The following is a 24,871-nucleotide window of genomic DNA, read 5'->3' as shown; positions in this document are numbered from 1 at the left end:
TCACCGGGAGGAGTGACCGAGCTACCGCGATATTTGGGGGCCGCCCCGAGACGCGCCTGGCGCGGGTGAGGAGGCAATGGGGGTATCCTAGGCTATGTCCTCCTGGCGGGAGGGAGCCTGGAGAATCACTGTTTGCGAGTTTGGGTCAGCCCGACTGTGTGTGTATGTGACGTCACTTTCCGTGGGTTGGGGTGTGTGTGTGTGAGTGACCTGACTTTCCCATGTGTGCCCACGAAGCTGTGCTCGCGACTGTGGGTCGACCGCTGTGTGTGTGTGTGTGCGTGTGGTCTGCTCCAGACCGTTTGTGTGTGTGTGTGTGGCGGGGGACCTCCCTTTCCTACCTGTGTCCGTGGGGCTGGAGCATTCGGGAGCCCTTCCTTGCTGGAGCCTGAAGCGAGGGATTTGCATCTGTGCGCTGCCATCCCTGCTTTGTGATGCTCTGAGACTGTCCGGTGCTGTTTCATCTCGTATAAAAGGTGGCCCTGTCAATTCCCCACACCTACTGCTTGTCTTTTAAAAACAGAAACCATCAGCCTGCTTCCAAAAAGGAATAGGGGCTCCCCAAAGTACAAACTATGTTTTTAAAGTTGGTAAAATAGAAAAAGGAAAGCCCTGGAGCGCTAGAATTATCCCTTAGATCCGCCGAAATGTGCTAAACGGCATTTAAAAATTAGCGAGGCCAAATTTTGTCAGAGGAAAACTTTGTACTGACCTTTGAAGTATTGGAGGGCTGTGCCAGATGATGGGCAGGAGAGATTCCCAGGTTGGGGAGGTGGTGGGTGTCTTGGGAGCAGGGGTTTTCTACATCTTTCCCAGTGGTTGAGGTGGCAGTACTCAGTCACTCCCTCGCTAGTAGCCGGTGTGTGTGAATATAATATATATATATTCCCAACATGTGGCTGTGAGGAGGGAGGGTGCCTGTTGGGATTACAGGAGCATCAGAGTCAAGCATGTCTGCCTCTGGTTTGAGAGGAGAGCAGTCTTAGCAGAATGCCAAGGCCTTGAGCTCTCCTGAAGAGTTCCTTGCCTTTCCTTGGGGGAAGGGGTTTAAAGTGCCCCTGTGGCCACGAGACTCCTTTTAATGACTTTGAGTTTGGGGGCAGAGTGACACTTTGGGAGGCTACAAGTGGTTCATTATTACTGAGGCAGAGAGTAGACTGTGTTGATGGGTAGGAGATAAGGCCAGAGCAGAAGCCTGGGGCCTGTAGTGAGGGCCTTTGACATCAGGCTAAAGGATTCAAGCTCTTAATGGATCCTGGATCCTGGATCCCTGCTCATCTCCTCACACCCACCCCAGTGCTGGAGTTTGATTCTGCTTTGTCCTAGGCTCCACCCCCCTCCTTCCTGTGTTTCGCTGGGCTCATACCGCTTCTGGCGCTTTTTAGCTCTCATTCTCCCTTTGCTCGACACCTGCCCATATTGTGACTGGCAAGTATTCCGAAACGTTTACTTAACTCCACCCTAATTAAACTCATCAGGGAAGATTTACTCATCACAAGCCTGCCACAAGCTGAGGCTCTTTATCTAGCCCTGTCTTTCTAAAGGAGAGAAGCTGCCATTTTTTGGCTGTGGCTTACCTGGGTGGCGGGTGCCCTGGGAGCTTGAGGCTCAGTAATCATAGACCTCTAACCTCTCTGGTTGCCAACTCTTTCTGCTGCACAAGAGTTCCTATGAGTTCAGCAGAGCCCAGGGAAATAACTGAGGTGCTGTCTGTAGCTACCTTGGCTGTGCAAATAGGTGGTTCTAACAGGAACTGGGTAGAGTAACAGACTTCCTAGTTCAGGATTTGATCACTTTTGAAAGTAAACATAGTGAACTCCTGCCAGCTATCACCCTCCATGGGACTGTCTGATTGAAACAATTTGACCTTGCTTTCAAATGTTGGTTAAATTATCCCCTTTCTGTTCCTCAAGTACATATGCCTCCCCACCCACCGACCGTTTTCTAGAAAGGTAAGTAGGCTTTGGCCTTTAGCAATGCTTGCTCAGTAGGCTGAGTAGTAAATCCTGGGCTGTACTATCTACTGTAGGGAAGTAGTTGAAGTTACCAACATGGATTCCTGCCCCAAGTTTAACTGACTGCTTTAAGTAACCTGTTCCTTAAAATGATATCAGCTTGATGTGGAGGAGATTCAGGGGCTGCAGAGGTGAAGTTCAGCTTCTGGTTTTGCAGGAATCTCCTTGTCATAGCGCTAATTGGCTAGGGTGGGGCAGGGTCAAGGTTTGAGATCTGGCAGGTAGGTTTCCCTAGAGAGTCCAGAATGTGCCTCCATCACCAGTGTGGGCGCTGATCAGCATGCTGATTAGTTCTGGGAAGAACCTGGCAATAGGCCCTCTAGACCTTGCCAGTTGCTAACAGGGCTTCCCAGGCCCTGGAATAGACTCAGTTCGGCTCTGGGCAAGCACGGCCCTGGCTGAGGCCCTCATGTAGAGCCGAGATTGAGATCGTGGGCAAATGGAACTTTGGAGGTGTCTTGCTCTAGGGAACTGGCCTGTGCTTAACCCCTGCTGAGAAGGGTCTGGGCCTCTGGGAGACTGAAGTTGGAGTGGGATAATGGACCCCAACATGATCCTCAGCTCATGTGGGTATGTGCCTGAGTCTTAAAGGAAATACTGGGCAAAGAGGCCCTAGGGAACCAAGGGGTCTGTGAAGTGAAAAGGAGGCCTCTGTGAGTGCAGCCACAGAGTTAGCCATTGGGCAATTCACAGGCACTTCCTCCTCGGGGTCTGCCTTGGTGTCCCCTCCCTCTGCTGATTCTGCCCATTTTGAGTGCATCTTCCAGGACCCTCTTGTACAGAGAGCCCTTGCCATTGTCTTTTATGCATTGACTCAGAAGTTTTCTGCTGGAAGGAGCTTCAGAGATCACCTGGTCTTACCTCTGCATTTTTCAGATGAAGAGACAGGTTCAGGGAGGGAAGTACCCTGGGCCAAGGTCACACACCAGGTCAGGAGCACAACCATGGACAGGGCCCAGGGCTCCTGATTCACAGGCCAGGCTTCTGTCCTCTGCCCCATCCTCCTTTAGAGGGTACAGTTTATTATTCATTAAGCAGTTCAGGACCTGGAAGGTGCCTGGCAGTTGGCGATTAGACCTGGTCACAGATTCAGGGAGCTTGTTCGTGGCGGTGGTGATGGTGTTGGGGAAATGGAGAGGGAGAGGCAAGGAAGCTGAGGAACAGATCGAATCAATAATCACCAAAAAGGTGCATCCCAGAGAAGAACCCATCTCAGATGATTTCAGGTGTGACTCTTGTTTTCTCAACTCATCTACAGATTCCCTGAAGGCATTGGCTGTCTTGCACAATTCTTTTGTCCAGGGTTAGATGTAATTGGTCCTCAGAGGTGGTTGCTGATGGAATGAGTACATTTTGCTGGCCCAACCTGCAGAGTGTATATTTTGGTGTGTCCATCAGCCATATTATCATGGACACTCATTCTAGAAATATCTGAGGTCCAGAGGAAGAAACCAAGAAGCTGCTTTCATGGGGTGGCCTATATCCCCTTTATGCTTGTCTCTTCCTGGGCTTGGATTAGTAGGGTGGTGCCCAGTCTGATCCACAGGGACAGAGACAAGGAGGCAAATCTCTCAGCTCCCTGGAGTACCCAAGCCTCCTTGTTGCCTAGGGTTCTATCTCAGGCATCCCTGAAACCTGTTTTGTCCTACCACTCTTTTCAGTCAGTCAGCCAGCCCAGCCCACTGCAGTAGCTCCTTCCCCTGCCCCCTCCAATCTCTCCACCACCAGGGCCCTCTCCACACTGTCTCCAACACCAGCACCATCTTTCTAAAATGAAAACTCACCTGGCCCTCACCACCCTTGACACTCTGCCCTTGACCTGGTTTTGCAGCCTTACCTCCTGCCCCCCATCACACTTTAGCATCACTACTAAGCTACTCCCAGTTCCCCAAACCTGCCACCCTCCTTCAGGCTGCTTCACTTTTGCAAGATTGCTCCTTTTTGCAAAGTGATTTCCTTCTTTCTCTAGAAAACTTACTTGTCCTTCAGGGCTCAACCTATATGTCATTTTTGTGGTATCTGACATCCTCAGACTGTTATTCCTGGGCAGCCACAGCCCCTGGTTATAGACTTTCCTCACAGCACTGGCCACATTACATTGTAACTGACTTGTGTGTGACGAGGTGTCTGACCTTCTTATCAAACGGTCTGCTCCCAGAGTGGGGACTGCTGACCACTTAGGAATCCCAGCATCTCTTCCAGGGTCTAACACAGGGTTCTCAATAATTTCAGTCAAATGTATGAATGAAATGGGTACACCTTGTTCTGCTTTTAGATCCTAAATCCTGACAGAGCTTTATGGAGCCCAGTCCTTGCAGGCTCCCTGAACTTGAAGCCGCCAGACCCCACATGGAAGCAAGGGCCTCATGTCCAGCTGCTGCACCCTTGGTGGAGAGACAGTTCCATGTTCTTGTGGGTGTCACTGGGAGTGTTGCAGCTCTGAAGTTGCCTCTTCTGGTGTCAAGGCTTTTGGACATTCCTGGCGTGAGTATCCTTACTAGACAAACGTGGCAGCCTCTGATATTAGACAGCTGCTGCTCCTGGGGCCAGCCCATTTTTGAGTAGTGCACAGGCTTTTCTTTTTCTTAATCGTAGTGTTTGTGGAAGCCCTCTGTGTGCTTTGGTATGTGGGGGACACAGGAGACAGAGACCAGTGTGACAGTATAACCAGGAGCTAGATTAGATAGTGTGGACAGAGTGTGAAGGGAGATTGGGAAAGGAACACCCTGGTAAATAGAGGGTTTGTGTTCCCATATGTTGACCCTGAGATTCCCTAAGGTCTTGGTGTGGGAAGAGGGCTGGCTGGAGAAATGTAGCAAGTTCTCAGTATTCCCTTGCTACCGTGGGCTCACCACCCCTGCTTTGACTCCATCTTGAACATGGCAGCTCTAGTCTCCCTCCTTGTTAGACACCGTGGCTGTCCTCTCAGTCCAAAAGCACGGGAACCTCAGGGACTCCCTGTTGCCCACAGCTCTGGTTTCAGACTTTGCTCTTCAGGTGTTCAGAGATGCCCATGGGCCACCACAGTGTATTTGGGGTGGAGGGTTTAGCCCCCTGTCCTTGGCCAGACCACCTCAACTTTGATCAGTTGTGTTTATTGGGGTTCTGGTGCAGATTCTTTTGCAGGAAAAGTTCAAGCCTTTAAACAATGTGAAAGCCAGCAGGTGATAACCCCACTTCTTCGTCTGGTATCCAGAGCCCTTCACTCGTCTGTCGATCTGCCACTGCCCCATGCTCCACCCTGATGGCCTTTGCTTGGCCGGGCCCCTGCCAGGCTGCACTGTCCTCCCTGCTTCTCTCGGCCTTTGCAAGTTCTGCACACACAGTTCGTGCAAAAGCCTTCCCGACCTGCCTCAGCCAATGCGGTCTTGCTGCCTTCCTTTTAAAACTCACTTGGTGTATTAAAGAAAAACCGGAGCTGGACAGTGAAGTGGTAAAAACAGATTTTATTCAGAAAAACTATTGCAATAAGGGAAAAGATGCTTCCATATAGATAGAATTGAGTTTAATTCCGAATACAGGGAGAAGTGGGGATTTATAGCCAGGAGCACATAGGGGTCAGCGGATGAAAAATTCCAGAGGGAACATCACGAGTCGGGGGATTCTGGCTAAACCGTCCTGGCAGGATTCCTGCTGAAGGCAGGCCAGGTGATCAGACACTATCTGGGGAGTGCTGGGGGATGAGGAGTCTGATGAGATATCCAACCTGATCAGATATTGAGGGTGGGGGATTCTGGTTAAATTGACTTAGCAGAAATTGCTCTTGAGGACAAGGTTCAAGGAGAGGCCTTGTTGACAAAGTGTCTCAGAGGAGCCTGACTAGAGTTTGGTCAAGGAGAGAATCTTGACCAAGATGTAGAAGCATGGGTTGCCTTCGACACTGCTTGTGTTGTCGGACGCTGGTTTTGTGGGGTGTTGTTAAGCTGCTGGGACTCAGGCGGTGCTTTTCCCTTGCTTTTTTCTGCACAGCACCCAACACAGGGTAGCACAGGTGGATGTTCCCAGCATGTCCAGCAGGGGGCAGTGCTCACTTGCAGATGACCATGTCGAGACTACAGGCAGAGGCGGGAAATCTTTCATTTTTTTACTTTCTACAAACTTCTACCCAGAAAGTCACCCCCTCACCCTACCCCCCAGGCTAGGACAAGCAGTGAAGCAGGCAGCCAGGGATGCCAGCCAGACCAGCAGGGTAAAGGGAGGAGAGTCTCCTGGCTGCTCTGAGGCTAGGCACTGGTGCTGCTGGGGCAGTAGCGCCTGGGGCCTACCACCCCTCATGTGCCCAGAACCGTTGGTAGCAGCTGGCCAGCTGGAGCCGTGAGGGCGGGAGGCCTGGAAGGGGTTGCAGCAGGGACAGCCTTGGCCAGTGCCCCCTGGGGAGGGAGGGAGCCAGGCAGTTCCCTTTTCCCATAGCCCCAGAGCAAGTGAATTTCCGGACTGTGGGTGGTGGGGGCAGGGAGTCCTATCCCAGGAAACAGATGGGCAGCCTCAGAGCGGAGGGAAATGGCAACTCCACCACTTCCTGCCGTCCCACGCAGCCAGCATTATAGGGATGTGAGGAAAGGGTTGCCTGAAGGAGGGAGGCTCTGCAGCCCGCCCCAGGCCTTTTAGCCCCCCTCTTGCAGGGACAGGCCATGTCTGGAACAGGACTTGGCTCTCCCTCCCTGGCTGCAGTTGAACCCTAAAGTCAGGCAGCCACAGGGCACTGACCTGGAGCAGAGGACTCCCTGACTTAGCCTCTGGGAGCCTGCCTTTCTCGTTTTTAAAATAAGTATGATTACTGCCACCCATCACCTCAGGCTCTTGTTAAGGCTGGGGGCAGGGGACACAGATGAAACAGTTTGTTGTCTTGTACCAACAACTGGGTGCAGCACCTGGCATACGGAAGCACTTAATGGTATTTATTTCCTGTCGTTCACCCTCTCCTTTCCCCTTGTTGTCATGTCCTTTGGGCCAGCCACGTGGTGTGAGGTGTTGAGTTGGCGAGACAGCCCCTGTGGAAAGAGCCATGGAGCCACAGTCCGACTGCTCGTGTGGAGGGGCCCGCATCCTTCTCACTTCTCATCCTGCAGGGAGGCAGTTCACCAAAGAACTGGGTTTCCTCGGTAGGGTCATTGTGAGTTTGGTAACCAAGAGGGATCCCTGGATTGCCTTGTGTTGGCCCTGAGGCAGTGGCCTTTCCTCACATTCCCTGATGGTACTGATCTCCCTGTTGCTGCCTTTCTGGCTTACCCTTAGGAGCAGTCTTTGTTCTCTAGAACAGTCATTCTCAGCTCTTTGCCTGCTAAGTCATGGGTTCACATGCTCAGGGCTTTCCGGAGCTCCCTTAGGCATACTGAATTTTGGCTAGCAAACAAGCAGCTGGGGTGTGGGCTGCAGGGAGCTAGGTGATTCTGCAGACCTGGCTCAGAACTAATCGTGGTTCACCAGTGTGTCTGGGCATCCCAGGAGAGCCACTGACCTAGAGCCAGACCAGGGGACTGTGAGGGGTGATGGAGAGGGGTGGATTTGGCTTCATGCTGCACATAGCAGTTGGGGAGAGTGGCCAACAACAAAGAAATCTTGGAGCCTTTATGTGAGGTGGGGGGAGTTGGACCTCAGGGGCCAGCCCTACCTCAAGAGAGGCAGCCGAGCATAGAGGATTTCTCATGCTGGGATTCTGGGCAAGTCAGTTCTTTATGGCCTCAGTTTTCTTATCTGTGCAATGAAGTGGGGGGTGGGTACTCACATGAGCCATCTCTGAGGCCTCTTTTGGCACTAGTGGTGGAAGATCCTAGATGTGAGGGCAAAAAGGACCAGGACCTGAAGGCAGCCTGGGAGAAGGTCCTGGGGTGCAGGAGCTTCAGGGCATTTTGCAGTGCCGTGACTGTCTTGTAATTGGGTAGCAGTTACAACGGAGCTGTCAGCTCAGTTTCTGCCCTTTGGTTGGCACCCTTCTCACTTGGGAGGAGAAGACAGACACTGCTCTAGCTATTGCCAGAGCAGGTGGCAGCAGGCCTGAGAGCCAGAAGGGGATTTCCAAAGGTGGAGAAAATCTCCCACTCAGGAGGTTGCCAGGCCCTGGGCTTAGAGAAGGATAAGATTCTAGAATGCCTGTCGGGACGTTCAGGGCTGTCATGGGTGAGGGAAAGAGGGCCCCACTCAAACGCAGTAGGAAATAAATTTTGTTTTTCTAGAGGACCATTTGGCAATATCTAAAGAAATCAGAAGTGTTCACAGCCCTTGATTCACCCATAGCATTGAACCCTGTAGGGTACAAAAGTCACCCTATGTACCAGGATGTTCATTATAGCATTATTCATCATTTCAAAACAAAGCTGGAAACAAACAAACGTCCAACAATAGAGAAGCTGTGGTGCAGTTGTGGTCCAGCCTCTCAATGGATTATGAGGCAGTGGTTCAGAAGAATGGATGGATCTCTGTGTGCTGATGTGGGACAATCGTTAAGATAGAAGTGAAATGAGCAAGGCGGAGGAGTCAGTAAACCGTAGCCCACAGGCCAGACCTAGTCTCGTTGCCTGTGTTTGTATGGCCTGCAAGCTAAGGATTGTTTTTACGTTTTTAAGTGGTTAAGAAGAATCAAAAGAAGAATATTTTGTGACACATAAAATTACACGAAATTCAAATTTCAGTGTCCGTAATGTTTAATTGAAACACAACCACACTCACTCATTTAAGTACTACCCGTGCAGTCTTGCTACTACGGAGTTGAGTAGTTGTGACAAAGCCTAAAATACCACCTGGCCCTTTATAGAAAAAGTTTGCCAACTACTGGTATATGGTATGATTCCTTTTGTCTGTTCACATATCTGAGTTACTGCCTGCAATTCTCCCTGGAGGCAGTTACCCTTGTGGAGAGATGGGGGCAGGAAAGGAGCTTGCATTTTTCATTTTGTATCATTCTATTCAATTTTAACTTTTTAACCTCTGTGTCTATTTATTCTATTATTAAAGTTGGTGGGGCTTTTGGTGGGGATATTATGGAACATTCTGTGTAACTTTGTGCTTTTTTTTTTTTTTTTAATGCTCACCGAGGAAAGGAGAGCAGGAGAAACAAGGGCTGGTTTGAGGTTTTCCTTTCTTTCTGGGCCGGGGCTGCCCACCTACTCTGTGTTCCTGCTGTAGAAACTGGTCTTTTCAACTGTAGTGCTTTGAGGCATTTATTTGGGCTTCTGCTGGCTTGGCTGGCCCCTTCCTTCCCTGGCCTGCTCTTCCAGGGAGTGACCTCTGCAGGCCATTGGTCAGAGGGAGCCAGCCCTGGACTGAGGGGTCCTGTATTGTAGGGTCCCTCCCTGACAGCCCAGAACAGTGTCTCCATGGAGGGCCTCTGCAGTCTGCCTGTCTAGTTCCATCTAGAGAATTTTCTCTAGCTGGGGAAGGGCACAGAGGGATTGGCGGCTTGGTGCTGCTTGAATGGCAGGAAGGGCTGATGTGACCAGAATACCAGCTCCCCTAGGAGGCCCGTTTGGAGGCAGATGAGAGAATGACTTCCCCTACAGAGCCTGGTGGGAAAGGGCAAGGGTCACAACAGGGCTAGATGGCTCATCCAATTCAGAGAGAGCTGGATGGGCCCCTGGAGGCCGTATAGTCTAAATGGCTCATGGCTCAAAAAGGGAAAACCAGGGCCAGAGAGGAAGAGGAATTCACCCAAGGTCCCCCAGCCCTTGAGTTGGCAGAACTGGCACTCGAGGCCAGGTTTCTTGACTCCCATCAGCAGGTGAACTTGAGGAGCTCAGATCTGGAGCATGGGCATTCTCTGCTCAAGCAAACGAAAGCTGTGAGGATCAGAATCCCCAGGAAATTGTGGACTCTTACCTGGTCTGCCTTGCTTTATGGTCAAGGGTCATATATACCTCACCTACTTGTTAGACTGAGACCTTACTGAGGGCAAAGTTCATGTCTTACCAGCTCTGGCCCCCGTGCATATAGTCCTCTCAGTAAGTGTTTGCAGAGTCGAGACATCATTTGGAGGCATTGGGACACCCACTCAGCCAACCAGAACTCCCTCAGGGATTCGTTAATGAGGCCACCTCCTCCACAGCTCCCTGCCCCACGTGCTGACTGCCCTGGGCACCAAGAGTCCTTACCCCCATGTTCAGCTTTGTGTCAGCTTCTTGGCTGGCCCCCAGGCCCTGGGCACTGCCAGTGTCAACACCAATGTCAGGGGCCTCTGCTGCATGTGCCAGCCCAGAGGCCTGAGCCACCAAATCTCTGGGTTCCTTGCCTTGTGGCAAGTTAAGTCATGGTTGGTGCTTCCTCTTTAGAATCTTCATCAGTCTCCTGTGGAGCCATCATCACACGCCCTAGTAGAAACACTTGCTCTTTTCTGGCCACTCAGCTGGGGGTTTCAGCTGGGGCTTTTCTTTATTTGTATATACCAGAGCTGTGCTATCTAATACAGTAGCCACTAGCCACATTCAAATTTAAATTTAAATAATTAAAATTAAATAAAACCAAAAATTCAATTCATTGGTCACACCAGCCACACCTCAAGTGCTCAATAGTTGTGTGTGGCTAGTGGCTGCCGTACTAGACCACACAGGTATGACATATTTCTATCACTGCAGAGAGTTCTATTGGATATTTCTCTAGAGTAGTGGTTCTCAACTGGGGCCGTTTTGCCTCTCAGGGCACATTGGACAATGTCCAGAGACACTTTTGGTTGTCATAATGTGGGGAGGGGGTGCAGGTCTCATGGGTAGAGGCCAGAGGGGTTGGAGGTGGAAATTCAGGCCGTGGGATTTGTCTCATCCTGTGGGTGTGAAAGTGCTTCTCTACAGGTCCCTTTGATAATCTGCCCCAGAAGCAGCCTGGGTCAGACTAAAAGTAGAAGTGGAGGTATCACCCCAAATTGTGTTTGCATTTCCCCCCCTGACTCTCCAGGAGCTCCAGATGGGATTGCTGATGTATCTTCAGAGAAAAGGAAACCAGACTTGCTAACTGATTTCAGGAAGGAATCTCTATAAATGCCAGGCAAAATGCAGGCAGCTTATATAACAGGGTCTGGCTAAGCCTTGATCACATCACTCAAAGAGGTTCAGGTTAAACATATTAGATATAAAAACTGTTGGCAGGAGTCTCGCCAGGGGACCAAGCACAGAGCTGCCTCTCAGGAACTCTGTAGTGTGTGGGAGATTGTTTATGCCCAGCCCTGCTTCTACCAGCACCCAGGAGGGTGTGAGAAAAAGCCAAGAAGGGCTCTTGCCCTCGGGAGTTTTCGGCCCCACTAGGGCTCCTTAGCATTTGCTGGGGGAAAGGTCAGGGTGAATGAGTAAATAGTCTGAGTTATTTAGTATGTCAGAAGGTAGCACAACATAGTGTGTGTGTGTGTGTGTGTGTGTGTGTGTGTGTGTGTGTGTGTGTGTGTGTGTATAATGTATGCAAACCCAGGGCCCAGACCTTGGCTCTCAGGACCTTTTGGCATAGTGAATGAAAATGAAAGAACAAAGCCCGTAGGGCTGATGAATCAGATCAAGTGACATCCCTCTAAAACCAGAAAAACTGGCCTGGGCCTGCCAGACAGCACTGGGGTCAGGGTCACTGCTAAGGAGAGGTGGCTGCTTCATCGGGGTCAGGGGAGGGGCATCAGGAAGGATGGCTCATCACATACTCTTTACATTACTCTTTAGGTAAAGACATTGACCCCAGGAAGCGCCCTAACAATGACTAACCTGGGAGAGAAGCCAGAGAGGGATGGCTGAGAGACTGGGGGAGGAGCTTTGAGGGAAGATCTCAAGCAGGGGCTAGTGCCCAGGGTTGGAGGCCTACCTGGACCCCTGGTGGGAACTCCCCAGGGGCCAGGGGAGGCAGTATGAAGGCTGTGAGACCATGAGGTGGATGTAGAAGGAAAGAAAAGGTAGAGCTGGGAGGGAGGAGAGAGCCTCTGAACAGCGCTATTACCAAACTGGCAATGTTTCTGAAGGCTGGCCCTGGGCACAGTCCTCACTTTGAAAACTGGCAGGCAGTTTAGGAGTTGAGGAGAGTAGGGGAACTAGCTCTTCAGGAAGCAGCTTCTAAATTTCAGAATAGAGAGAGGATGAACTGGGACATTCTTAAGTGGTTGGGAAGCTCTTAGAAATGAAGGAAAGCAATCCCTATGAGGAACAGAAGGCAGTGACCGGAGCTGATATGGCTACCTGGGAAGCCCTCTGTTGAAGGAAATTGGAGAGCAGTTAAATGGAAAGGAGGACTTGTAACCACAGAGGAAGGTAGAATATGGTTAGAGGCACCAGGGTGAGCTGAAGCTTGCCGTGAAACTCAGGATGACCAAGGGGCTGTTACATACTTTGGAAAAAGAACAATGAAAACATGCTTTGTCCTGGAGGCCAATGGTGTAACATTAGGAGGGGACAGAAAGAAGTGGGAGGGACTCTTGAGTCCCATTTTGTTTTCGTTTTTTCTTTTGAGCTTGAAAAAGTAGGACAAATGGTGGTAGAAGGGACTTGAAGTTGGGTGATTCATGTCCTGCCCTGGGCACGTTCCGTCTTGGGGTACTGAGGTTGTGTTTGGTGACCTACAGGATGTATGGGAAACAGCAGAGGGGCTGGAGGCTGGAGATGACTAGTGTCCATTTATCCAAATGGCAAAGGAGATGGGCTCCACAAATTACCGTAGACCAGGCTTGCAAGCACTTAGAAAACGATGTCACTGGGGCTTGATTGGGAACAAGGCATACCAATTTTAGTTTAGTTTTTGGATATTAGACAAAGTATTTTAGATTTAGGTGAGGCCTTTGATGGAATCTTAGGACACCCCCCTGGACTACCTGGTGATGTTGTCAGTGTGTTTATAACTGGTGAAAGATCCTACTTGGAAAGGGTTCATTCTTGATTCTTTCCCACCTGCCACATCCAGCCTGTGGACCTCATGGGGAGGCTCTGCTCATGACCTTGTTCTGTTCATGATTTGGATTCATGTCTCAGGGTGCTGGGTGAGAACAAGCCAGGAAGAACAGGATTGAGATCTCAGGAGCTCTCTGTAGACCAAGCAAACAGGGACCAACTCCTGGAAAGGTAGAATTTACCAGGGAAGTGTGAGGGAGTGCATTTGGGACCAGAAAGTAACTGGGCAGGTACAGTTGGGGCTTGTAGCTTAGTAGCAACATGGATGAGAAGAACCCTTTTGAGTTTTTGCTGACTGCAAACCCCATGTATAATATCAGCAGGAGAATGTGGCTTCCAGAAGAGTTGATGTGAGCTCAGGCTCCATTGACAGACACTCAGTGGGCCAGGGACTTGGTACTCCAGGTGCCCTGAGCCTAAGGGTGCGACACCTTCTTAGACCCCTACAGGCAGAAGAGATGGCTCCCACCTCTGAGTTCTTCAGTTCTGGGAAATTTCATTTCATTTCTTTCATAATTTTCTCCTCTCTGTTTTTCTGTCCTCTCTTTCTGGAACTCATTATTAGTCAGATTTATTTCTCCAGGGCTGGGTTCTGTGAAGGGAGGGCTTTTTACCAAGGCTTGTTCAGGGCTGTCCTAGAGGGGATCCCTCTAGGACAAACTCAGTGAGAGTTTGGTTTAAATGACCTTTAAAAAGGTCCCTGAGGGCCAGCCCTGGTGGCCTGGTGGTTCAGTTCAGCATGCTGCACTTTGGTGGCCTGGGTTCATTCTTGGGTGTGGACTTACACTGCTCTGTTAGTGGCCATGTTGTGCTGGTGGCCCATATACTAAAAAATAGAGGATGTTAGCTTAGGGCAAATCTTCCTTAGGAAAAAAAAAAGAAAAGGTCTCTGAGTTTTATGTAACTTTTGGGGATGGTAGATTCTAAGGAAGAGTGAGAGGGAGAATGGACAGGTTCAGGAGCTCTCCAGTAGAGCTGGGAACGCCAGACCATCTGCAGTTCTTCTGCAGTCTGCCTCTCTGAGATTTCTACTCCCTTGTCCCAGCTTTGCTCTTGGGTGCAGAGTAGAACACTGTCCTACACAAGGCAGGAAACAAATGAGCAGAGTGGGACTTGGTGAGATGATAGGGAGGGGCAGGGACTAGGTTGAATTATCATGGGTTTGCCCCATCCAAGGGCATCCAAAGAGGCGCCATTACTCAATGCCACCAAGTCATTATCAAGTGGGAATGTGGGCCCAGCAGTGCCAGAGCTTACAGTTTTTCAAGAGAAGCCAAGAAATTGGATTTCCTCTGTGAAATCTGATTTGTATGTATTGGCTCAAAAATGTGTGTAACCCCGTGCAGGCCAAATGGCACTTCTGCAGGCTGGATCTGGCCCAGACACTGCCACCCACGACCCTTGCCCTGGTTAGTCAATGATTGTGTCCTTGTCACTCTGGACTCTTCTCCCTCCTAGATAAATGTCCCCCAAAGGTGTGATTTCCTAGACCCTTCCCCTCCCAGCCACTTCTTCTGGGACCCTCTACTCTGCCAGCTTGTTAGTCTGACCTCTCATTTTACAAATGAAAGCAACCCTTCTAGAGCCATTCACACTACTGGGTACTGTTTCTCACAGCCATTTATTCGTTAAGCACCTTAATCATCCTTCTTGTTTGTATTATTAATTTATCTAGTAAATGACCAATGTGAAGGTAAACTTCATTCTTGCCCCTGAGTGTAGGGCACACAGGTTTGGTTTTCCTGGAGCTTGTCTGCAGCTGGAGCCCATGAAGCCTTGTTCCTAGAAGTACGTGAAGGGATTCTCCCTGCTTTCTTGCTATGATGTGAGTGCAGACACGACGTGCAGGGCTCCAGCTCCCCAGTGCCTTGGCCTGCAGTGGGCAGGGCTGAAGCGTGACCCAGAACTCAGGCCCTCTGCCCTCCTCAGGGTGGCCCCTCGTGCCTGCCATGGCCTCTGTGGCCCTCTTGCCTTGGGTTCCCTTCCCATCACCTGCCTGCATCTGTCTCTCGTCTCACTCTGCCTGAGCAGCGGGAGCCTGCAGCTTTATATGCACTGGGCAGTTGGTGACTCATTCCTCAGCAGGCCCTCAAAAGGGAAGTGAAACGGCTGCACCTGGGGGGCCTGACCTTTGGGTGACAGCGGAAGTAGCTATGCAGACATGTGGCTCACTGCTGCAAAGGGTGAGCCACAACTAGGCTGTGAAGAAAGCCCTTGCCTGGTCTGGCCCTGTGTGGCCTCTAGCCCGGCGGCTCTGGTAACAGTTTTTCTTTCCCTCCCTCCCCCCGCCTCCACTTTTTCTTGGTGACAGCTGGAAGTAGCAGTAGTGACAACTGAGAGAGCCAAACATTTCTACACTCCCCAGGATGTTCCTGTCACCCTCTACAGCGATGCTGATGAATGGGAGGTTAGTGTTGGGGGCCCCTAGGGCTGAGTACCATTGCGTTTCTACCAACAGGACAGGACTGTCCTCCCTGCAGCCTCTAGTCCTGGTGGTGGGAGCAGATAGGCCAGGCTCAAGTCAGTGGTCAGGGCCCTCTGGGCAGAGGTGATGAGAAAAACATCTGTCTAGCTTCTGGCCTGTGGGAGGCCTGCTGCTCCTCCCACCCCAGGCGAAGCTCAGCTTTGGCCCTGTGCCTGAGGTTGAGTGTCCTTGTACTTATCTGGGCTGATGAAACCACAGAGGAGCTCTGTTCCCACCACCCTTGTCCACGTGGCTCCCAGTGTCAGGGCTGTCCAGAACGCCTCACTTCCCACGGCCACTGGGCTCTGCATCTGCTCTCCCGCAGAGGGGCGGGCATGGGCCGATTCACCAGACATCGAGTGTGGGCCTCACAGGGGTGCCCTGCCAGGCATTTTTAAACATTCTCAGCCTAGAACATTTCTGGCTGGCCTGTCTTCCTCGCCCCACCCCCTCCATTTCTCACCGCTCCAGAGCCCTTCCACTGGCTTAGACAATCCAAGCATCCGCCTCAAGCAGACAGGCCAGGAGTTCCCTGCCAGATGTCAGTTCTCTTGAAAACCAAACCATAAAGGGAATAGCTTGGAGAGACAAGGGGCGTTTGTTTCCTCAGGCCTGGTTTCTCTCAGGCTGTTGGCTCCACAGTCAATGCTCACCAGCTTAGCTGTGAGAGGCAACTGCAAGTGGATTGATGCAGGGTCACCCTCGGGTTCCTGACTTAGTGTACCTGGCCTGCGTTGGCCCTCCACCTCCCCCTTCCTCCTTCTACACTGAAAGAGTGGCTGGCCCAGTGACCCCTTTCCCTTCTCTCTCCCAGATGTGGAAACGCCGATCTGATCCAGTTCTCCACATTGACCTGCGGAAGTGGGCAGATCTGATGCTGGTGGCCCCTCTTGATGCCAATACTCTGGGGAAGGTGGCTAGTGGCATCTGTGACAACTTGCTTGTGAGTGACTCCCTGTGCCCTCCTCCCTCCCTCGGCCTCACTCGCAGTTTGCTAAAGTACAGACTGCCTTTGTACAAGGTTCTCACCTTGGAATTCTTTTATAGTGGGGCTGGTTTGCTTAGAACACAGTCGCCCTGGACCGCCCCCACCCTGACCTTGGTCTCACCTACGCTCTGGCAAGTGGGCAGAAGACCTGGTCCTGATGGAGTGACTTGACTTGTGGATGCTCTCTGAGGGTGTCTGCCTCTCACCTGCCACACAACGCTCAGCTCCTCCTCCGTTGTCCTTCATTCATGGGTTGCCTTTGACGTGCTCTTCTATTGGTCTCCCTACCCAGCCCCATTGCCTGCCCTCTCATCAGAATCTGCATATCCACATGGACAATCTGATAAGAGTATTTACTTCCTCATGGATCCCTCAGGCTCACTTATCTCTCCTGTAGCATTAGCCACAAGGCTGAGATGCGGTTTTCCTATATATTATGGAAAGCTTAGAGGGGAAGAGAGGAGAAAGACAAAGTGAGAGGTGCAAGCTGATGGATGTGGAAGAGAGGAACAGAAGTCCAGCTGTACAAAGTAGGGATTGTCTTAGGCCTAAGGGACCTCTAGGGAGCTGTTGTCCTTAAAGAACCTTTGTTTATATGATCATCCTGGGAAGGTTTAAGCATGATCTCTCTTCTCTCTCCCTCTCCCTCTCGCCCCTCTTCCCTCATTCATTGAGCTTTTACCTACCCTAAACCAGGCCCCAGGCAGAGGGACACACAAGACACACAGTCTGGAAGGGGAGGGTTTTTGGTCTCCCATGCAGGTGAGAAGGGAATGTGCTCTGGTTTGTGGTACAGTCTTAAATGACCCCAGTTGACAATGGAGTCACCACCTTGCACAGAGCTGGGCATATAGTAGGCATTCAATAAATACTTATTATGTGTATGAGGTAATTAGTAATTTGACTTTAGCAAACAACCAGGAGTTTTTCAGAGTTTAATATGGTGAAGAAGTGAATAGCAAAGCGGGGTCATGATTTTTGGAGGTCAGATAAGAGGTTAGTCTCCTCATATGTTTATTGATGGGTGCTTAAGGTACTTCTTGAAGAGTCTCCTGGTGATTTAAGCATCGTTTGAGTAAGAGCACAGGTGACCAGGAGGAGAGCAACACCCAGATTGTGTGGTCAGGAGCAGGGTAGGGAGTGCAGAGAAGGGCAAGCCTTGGGGCAGTGTTACCAAGAAGGCTTCCCCGTGGAGCTGGTACCAGGCTGACAGGGCAGCTGGAACAGGTGAGGCTCCTGGCCGCTGTTGCCTAAGAGGGTCAGAGTTGTGTGTAACAGTACCATCTCACCAAACCTCCAGGCTTCCCACTGGCTGGTCAGCAGCCAGCTGATGTGGCAAAGCACACTGACCTCTAGGAGGTGACGCCTGGCCTGGAACGGCTCTCTGAGGGCTCCTTCCTTCTCGAAAGCTCTGCTTCCCTTTTTTCTTCAAAGCTGCCATCCTTCCATGAAATCTTTGGGGTTCCCTCCTCTTGAGTCGGCTGAGCAGTGGGGTATGTTCCCAAGACCAGGCCCTAGGCCATTTGCCTCAAAGGGTTTCACTTGAAAGCACAAATATTTCAAGGAATTGCAAATCTTATAAAGTTTAATCTGTCATCATCTTTGGTTTGTGGCTCTGTCCTCTCTCAAAACATGCTTATATCCCTGAAAAGAAGCTCACCCTGCTGCCTCCCTCTTTCTGATCTTTCCCTCTCCAGTGTCCAGAACTTGGGGTGCAGTTAGAGCAGCATGCTAGGTGTGAACCTGTGCACCCAGCCTCTGGGACCTTGGCCTAGGTGATGTGCATCCCCTCTGCCCTCTGCCCACTCGGGCCCTGCCCCTTCTTTGTGCCAAATAGCCAAGCAGATCCAGAAAGAGGAGGTGACTTCCCTGGGTCATAGTCTAGTTGGGAGCTGGTCTCCTCACAGGGATCCAGGCCTTTTCTCCACAAAGCAGATTCCCAGGGCCAGAGCCTGAGGTGCTGAACACCACATTGGCTAAACAGAAGTGACCATGGGAACTGGTGCCTCCTCTCATCCCTCCTGCTGCTGGACGGTTCGGAAGAGCTGTGGTTTGTCTAGGAAGTGCTGAGCTGAGGTGGGAAGAGCTAGAGAGGTATAGAACATGGATGTGTTGGGTTTCTGCTCTAATTGGTGTGCTTTGCTTTGAGGACACTTGGAAACCCCAACCCAGCCCCCACCCCACCCCGCACGTAGTCCAGGGGCTCTTCTAGGTACGCTCATGACTTCTACAGAAGCAGCAGGTGGCACAGGACCAAGAGGAAGCATGACTGAAACCATCCACTCATAGCCTGGTTGCCAAATTAGGAGGACTTGTGGGAAATAAACGCTGGTGTCTGAAACTACGCAAGCAGCCAGATCCTGAGGCTGTGTGCTGTCTCGCTTCCTTCCTGTCCCCAGGAGAGGGCAAGGGCACCAAGGGGAGGCATTGGCCCTAGCCTGTTTGTGGCATTGTTCTCTGGACTCCCCCATCATTTCCTAGACTGGCTCCACGTCAGGGAAGGGGTGTGCCAGCTACTGTCTCCCTGAGAGGCCTACGGCCCAGGAGGAGGTGCTGGAGCAGTTAGAGCACGGGGGAGCTCACTCCTGTGGACCCCAGAGTTTATTTCTCCCCATGGCAGCCCCTGGCCCAGGGAGTCTATGCCTGTGACCATAACAGGGGCTACTGTTTCTGGAGGCTGTATTTTGTGCCAGGCCCTGTGAGACGAGCTTTAAGCATTTTTACCCTCTGTCCTCATGACCACCCAGTGAGCAGGAGCTTTTGCAGAGAGAAAGCTGAGGCTCCAAGCATTAAATAACTTGTCCAAGTTCTCACAGCCAGTAACAGTAGATAGCACAGCCGGGATTTGAACCCCAGTCTATGTGATTTCACAGCCCACAGCACTAAGGACTCTGTGAGCTGGTCAGTCCCTTTCACAGCTGCGTTGGTCTGTGACTCAGTGGATGACCTGAAAATTAGGAGGTAGTGAGGCTGCACGGTGTGGTGGAGGATCACATGGGTGGTGTGCAAAGCCTCAAGCCCCAGATGATTGTCTCTGTGTGAGCTTGGATAACTGCTTACCTCCAGGGAGTGCAGCTTACAGGGTCGCAGCGAGGGTTCATGGGATAATATATGCAAGAGGGTTTTTGTCATGCGTAAGATGTTATTTTCATTGCCAAGCTTTAATTGGCCTCAAAGTAGAGCCAGTATCAGGGTAGATGGGCCCCACCTGATGAGCATTCTGGTCCTTAGCTTTGTGAGGATCTGCAAAGCCTGCTTTCTGCTCTCCAGGGTTGCTTCTCTGTGAGGTGTGGCCCACTGTGAAGAAGCCTTATGCTTGGGCACAAGGAGACCTTTCTGCACAGGACGGAAGGTCTGCTTGGAGGTGGCTGGGCCATTGTGTGCATTGGTGGAGCATCTTCTCTGTATAGGGCTCCATGCAAGAGCCTTGGGAAGGTGGAGAGGGGCCAGGAGACACATCCCTACCTCCTGAGGGACATGAGACAGCTCCCTGCAGATAGCAGTCATCCCGAGTCCATGGCTGGCTACGGCCCAGAGGACGGTGCTTAGGATTTGGAAGGGCTGGGGAGGGGTGGCAAGCAAAGCAGCAGACCCACCTATTCCCTACCTCTGGCCCTTCTTCACAGACCTGTGTCATCCGGGCCTGGGACCGCAGCAAGCCTCTGCTCTTCTGCCCAGCGATGAACACCGCCATGTGGGAGCACCCCATCACTGCTCAGCAGGTGGGCCAGCTCAGGGCCTTCGGCTATGTTGAGATTCCCTGTGTGGCCAAGAAGCTGGTGTGTGGAGACCAAGGTGGGCATCTGGTCAGGCTCAAAGCCTGTTCTCACAGCCCAGGGCTGCGGAAGGGCTCAGCTTTGGAGTCGGCTCTGGGTTCAGATCCTAGCCTATTGTGACCTCGGGCAAAACCATTTACCTCCGATATTATCTTTCTCATCTGGGAAATAGAAGTCCTAATTCCTCCCTCTTAGAGGTGTTAGGATTAAATGAGATAGTGTATGTAAAGTGCCTGGTATCATCCCTGGCACACAGCCCATATACAGTTCATGACGGCTACTATAAGTATTCCTGGGGTCTGTCCTGGGGGTGTCTCTGAGGGGAATTGATGGGTCTGGCTCAGGCTGAGACGGTCCTGGCCTTCTCAGGCACTGGGCTCTGGGTGGAGCACTGAGCACTGGGGAAGTACTGAGCAGGGTCGGGGAGGGATGATCCCCTGCCTCAGTCTGCAGGGCCACAGCAGAACTTTGCTCCTAGGTCTGGGGGCCATGGCTGAGGTGGGCACCATTGTGGACAAAGTGAAAGAGATTCTCTCCCTGCACGGTGGCTTCCAGCAGAGTTGAACCCAGGATTTCTGTCGTGTGTGTCCCTCTGCACTCAGCGTGTTTTCAGGCCAAGTTGGTGAAGAAGATGGATGTTGGCAAAATATGATGAAGAGTCCTGCATTTGCTGAGTAGGGGTCCAGGCTGGGCCTGCTCTGGAGCCTCCGGAGGGGTCTGACTTGCCCCAGGTTAAACTAGACCAAAGGCCCAGGTCTCAATTCCTTCCCACTTAGAAGACACTCACTTTCTGGAGCCCCTCCCCACCTTGTCCTGGGATGGGCATAGCAAGCAAGAGGAGCAAGCTGCTGTATTGTCCCTGTGCTCTGGGAGAGGGACCGAGGAGTGACTGAAAAACCTTGATTCTACGTTGTGCCCAAGAGCTGCTTTTAGAAACAGCCAAAGCTGAAGATCCCCAGCATGGTGGGCCCCTGGCCAGGCCTTTGGAGCTTCAGCTCCTTGGTAGGGTGCCCAAGTACCACGCAGAGTCAGGGAAGCCTGTGAGTTGGCAAGTCCCTGAGATTCCCCAGAGACCATGCCGTGAGATCAGGGGTACTGGAGAATAAAGTGACCATTTAGGAGACTCTGTCCTTCCTTTATAGCCCCTCTGTGGTCTCAGAGATTGGAGGCATTGCTAGGTATGGCTGGGGAAGGGTCTGGGCTGATGACTGACTGGCACTCCTTAGTCCCCATGTCATGTGGTGGTTAAGGCCAAAGGACTCTGAAGCCAGACAGCCCCTAGTTCAAGTCCCAGCTCTGCCACATACTAGCAGTGGGACCTTGGCTCAGAGCTCAGCCTTTCAGACCCTCACTTTCCTCATATGTGTTATCATCCAACTCTCATGGAGTGTTGAAAGGATTAACACCCCACTGAGTGCCTCGATGTCAAATAAACAGAAGTTAAAGCTAGATATGTATACATACCAGTGAGCTTTCTCAACATTTACTGAAATAGACTGTCTCATTTTAGGAAAAATAAAATCCTGACCCTAGCTGATGTGGCCTTTATGCAAGTGATAGGTGCCCAGCCAGCAACGTTGGAATCTGCCCTAGAACCCAGGCCCCTTGCTTCCTGGTGTTGTCCTCAGCAGCTTTGCTGTGCCTGAGATGGGGCCTGGGTGTCTGTCTCTCCCCTCCCCCCATGTGAACTGGGGAAGTAGATTCCAGAGAGACACGTGCTCTGTCCTAGAAACCCTCCACTGCCCTGCCTTTGACCCAGTTGCTGTTTGGTGGCTGCGGTGGGGAGGGGCTTCTTTGCTTGTTTGGTGCTGAGGTTGAAGCTGGCTTCCTGCCCTCCTGCCTTCTGGGCCAGGGGTGAGTGGGCACCCCATGCATACCTGTGGACCACTGAGGGTAGAGGTGCCTTTGAGGGGCACCAGGAAGCCTGCTTGCTGGAACCTAGGTCTCCAGCAGCCTCCAAGAGCCTTTATCTCTACAGCACTTGACTTAATCAAATGATCCTTTGGGATAAAATAGCCTTAGGTCACTAAAGAAAATATAGCTAAAATAGTAGCATCAAGAACCAACCTCTTTGGCTGGTTGGGGGTCAGGCATGGGGAGGGCCTGGTAACTGAAATCCAGAGACAATCCCAAAGTTCCATTTAAATGGTTTCCAGCTTCCCTCCTCGTGTCCACATCACCCTTCCTCTCAGCAAACTGCTAGTGAATGGTGAGGCTTTCCAGTGTTCACAGAAAGTGCTACCATTTACTGAGTGTTTATCGTGTGCAAGGCTCTGTGCTGGGCACCTTAGGGAAGACAGTTGCTCGGGAGACCTGCTACAAAATACCTGGTTTAAAAGGCCACAGAGGCAGACAAGTTCACAGGCCTCTGCCTGGTACCTCTGCAAATGGCTGTGGCAGGACTGAGCCTTGCTGGCTGGAAGGAAAGAGATGTCCCCGAAGACGAGGGTCAGCTGGAGGCCCCATCCCTAGGGGTCTGCCATTCCAGTCCTGCATCCCTGTTGCCCATTTTGAATGGGGGTCTGGATGAATTGTCTGGGGCTGAAGAGCCCAATTGTTCCCTGAGCCAGGCTGGAGCTAAGAGGAGAAGGCAGTTAGTGTCTGAGCAGCATTTACCTGGCCCCATCTGCCAGAGAGGCACTGCGGTGGGAGTGATAACCATGGCCTTCCCCACCAAGAGTCAGAGCTCTTAAAGTTGTCATCTTGGGTAGGAGTGTTTCTCAGAGAAGATGCTAGCTTCTCTGATGATTTTTATAGAATTCTGGAATTTTGACAGAATAGAACATTTGGGTCTGAAATCTGCACTCTTGTTTAGCACCCTGGAGCCTCTTTAGGCTGTTGTGGCTGCTGCTGGGCTAGAGGCAGAAGTCTTCGAGCCCCAGCCCAGCCTGCACACTGGGCTGTCTCCAGCTCTTCCTCCACGCTGCTCATGTGTCCCTCTGCTGCCTCCTCACTGCCTCAGGGTAAGGCCCTGGCTCCTGGGCAGTACACACTTGGCATTCATGATCTGTCCCTGCCTACCTTTGTAACTCCACCTCTAACCACACACCAACCCTGCAGGGCTCCCTGTCTTCTTGCACGACTGGACAACCTTGACTGAGCCCTGTTGCTTCTCGCTTCTTGCCTTTGCACATGCTGCCACTTTTACGGGAAGGACGTTCTTCACCTGGCTGACTCCTACTCATGCCTCTGATGTACCTGGGGCCACCTCCTTTGGAAAGCCTTCCCTGGCCAACCCAGGCTGGATTAGGTAGTCCTTGCCCAGGTTCCCATTGTGCCTCCTCTTATTTATTATAACACAGAATTGTAACCATCAGTTTACTTTGTGTCCCCCTAAAATTGGGATCTCCTGGGGGGCAGGAGTTATCCTGTTCCTCACAAAACCTAGCAAGTCATTCCAAGGTCCTTGTACTGAAAAAATTTTTAAAAAGTGTGTATGGGGGGGCAGTCCTGCTCATTTCTGAGCAAGACACACAACCTGGGAGCCATAAGAGCAAAGACTGATCAATTTGACTACAGAAAAATAAGCAATTCCACCTAGCAATAGCCCAAAGGCAAGGCCAAAAGACAAACAACAAATGGGAAATTATCTGCAGCTGGTACAACAAAGAGCTGATTCCTCTCATATATAAAGAGCTCCTATACATCGATTAGAAAAAAACTAAGAACACAAGAAAATGAGCAGAGAATAAAAACAGTCCACACACACACACACACACATACGCAAATGTCCTTGAAACATAAAAAGCTACTAAGCCACATTCATGAGGAGAGCAGTGCAAATCAAACTACACTGAAATGAAAGTTTTCACCTAGGAGATTGGCGAGGTGTGGGGAACTGCACCCTCATACATTGCTGGTGGGAGTGCAAATGGATACAACTTCTTTGGAGAACAATCTAGAAATGTCTTTCAAAATTACATATGCACCCTACCCCTTGACCCAGCAATTCTGCTTGTAAGGTTTGTCCCACAAATACACTCATGTATGTGACATGTCTGAACAAGGCTATTCGTTGCGGGATTGTATATGGTAGTAAAAGACTGGAAACACCCTCACTGTCTCACAGTAAGGAGTTGATTAAATAAATTAGAGTTGTTCCTACGCTGGAACACTGCATAGCCACAAGACAGTGTGAGGAAGCTCTCTAGGAACTGATATGGGATGATGTCTGAGACACATTGTTAAACAGAAAATGCAAGATGCAGAATAATGTGTATTGCATGCTAGCTTGTGTATAAAAAAAGGGGAGAAAAGGAGGATGTATTCATATTTGCTTGCATATCATCAAATACCTACTGAAAAATAAACAAGAAACCAGTCTACTGTTTGCCTTTTGGCAGGGAAACTGGGTGGTTGAGAAACAAAGGTGGGAGGCCAACTTCATTTTATGTTTTGAGCCAGATGAATACATTATCTACCACAAAAGCAATAATTACATACATTTTTAAAAGGGTTCCTTCTGCCCTTTATCCAGAGGTTCTTAAAAATGACTTGGCAGGGGCATCTGGAGAGTTCCATCAAAGCCTTTGGAGTAGAAACAGGTCTGTTTTTCTTGTCATGAGCTAGTAGAGGAAGATGACTTCTGAATACCCCTGGGTGCTCCTTATAAGCCGTTGAGGTCCCTGATCTCAGGGAGCTAATGGTCTTATGGGAATAAGACTCAAGGCTTTAAAACAATTAAAAAAATGAAAGAGAAAATCAAAAGCGAGACCGTGTAGCACAGACTCTAAGTGCCATCGTTCAGAATTGAGAGGCAGTCAGGGTGGGCTTTTGGAGGGAGCAGAACT

The 24,871-nt window shown here is 50.9% G+C and overlaps 1 protein-coding gene across 5 annotated transcripts; it reads left to right on the top strand.

Annotated features, from left to right (window-relative positions):
- LOC124233034 (phosphopantothenoylcysteine decarboxylase) lies at nucleotides 1-24,396 on the top strand. Of its 5 annotated transcripts, none has more exons than XM_046650034.1 (6): nucleotides 5-65; nucleotides 4,291-4,499; nucleotides 15,165-15,260; nucleotides 16,132-16,260; nucleotides 19,932-20,100; nucleotides 20,560-24,396. In XM_046650034.1, the coding sequence occupies exons 2-6, from the start codon at nucleotides 4,314-4,316 to the stop codon at nucleotides 20,643-20,645; spliced, it is 666 nt and encodes a 221-aa protein (XP_046505990.1). In that variant the 5' UTR covers nucleotides 5-65; nucleotides 4,291-4,313; the 3' UTR covers nucleotides 20,646-24,396. The 5 variants fall into 5 exon arrangements, with proteins under 5 accessions (XP_046505993.1, XP_046505990.1, XP_046505991.1 ...); XM_046650035.1 differs by lacking the exon at nucleotides 5-65 and adding an exon at nucleotides 328-476; XM_046650036.1 differs by lacking the exon at nucleotides 5-65 and adding an exon at nucleotides 3,055-3,241 and having other exon boundaries at nucleotides 19,932-20,027; nucleotides 20,560-20,686.
- Nucleotides 24,397-24,871: the final 475 nt, after the last annotated feature.

Source organism: Equus quagga, unplaced genomic scaffold, assembly GCF_021613505.1.
Source record: "Equus quagga isolate Etosha38 unplaced genomic scaffold, UCLA_HA_Equagga_1.0 153_RagTag, whole genome shotgun sequence".
Lineage (NCBI taxonomy): Eukaryota > Metazoa > Chordata > Mammalia > Perissodactyla > Equidae > Equus > Equus quagga.
Note: the sequence above shows the minus strand (reverse complement) of the source record. Positions and strands in the feature narration are given on the sequence as shown.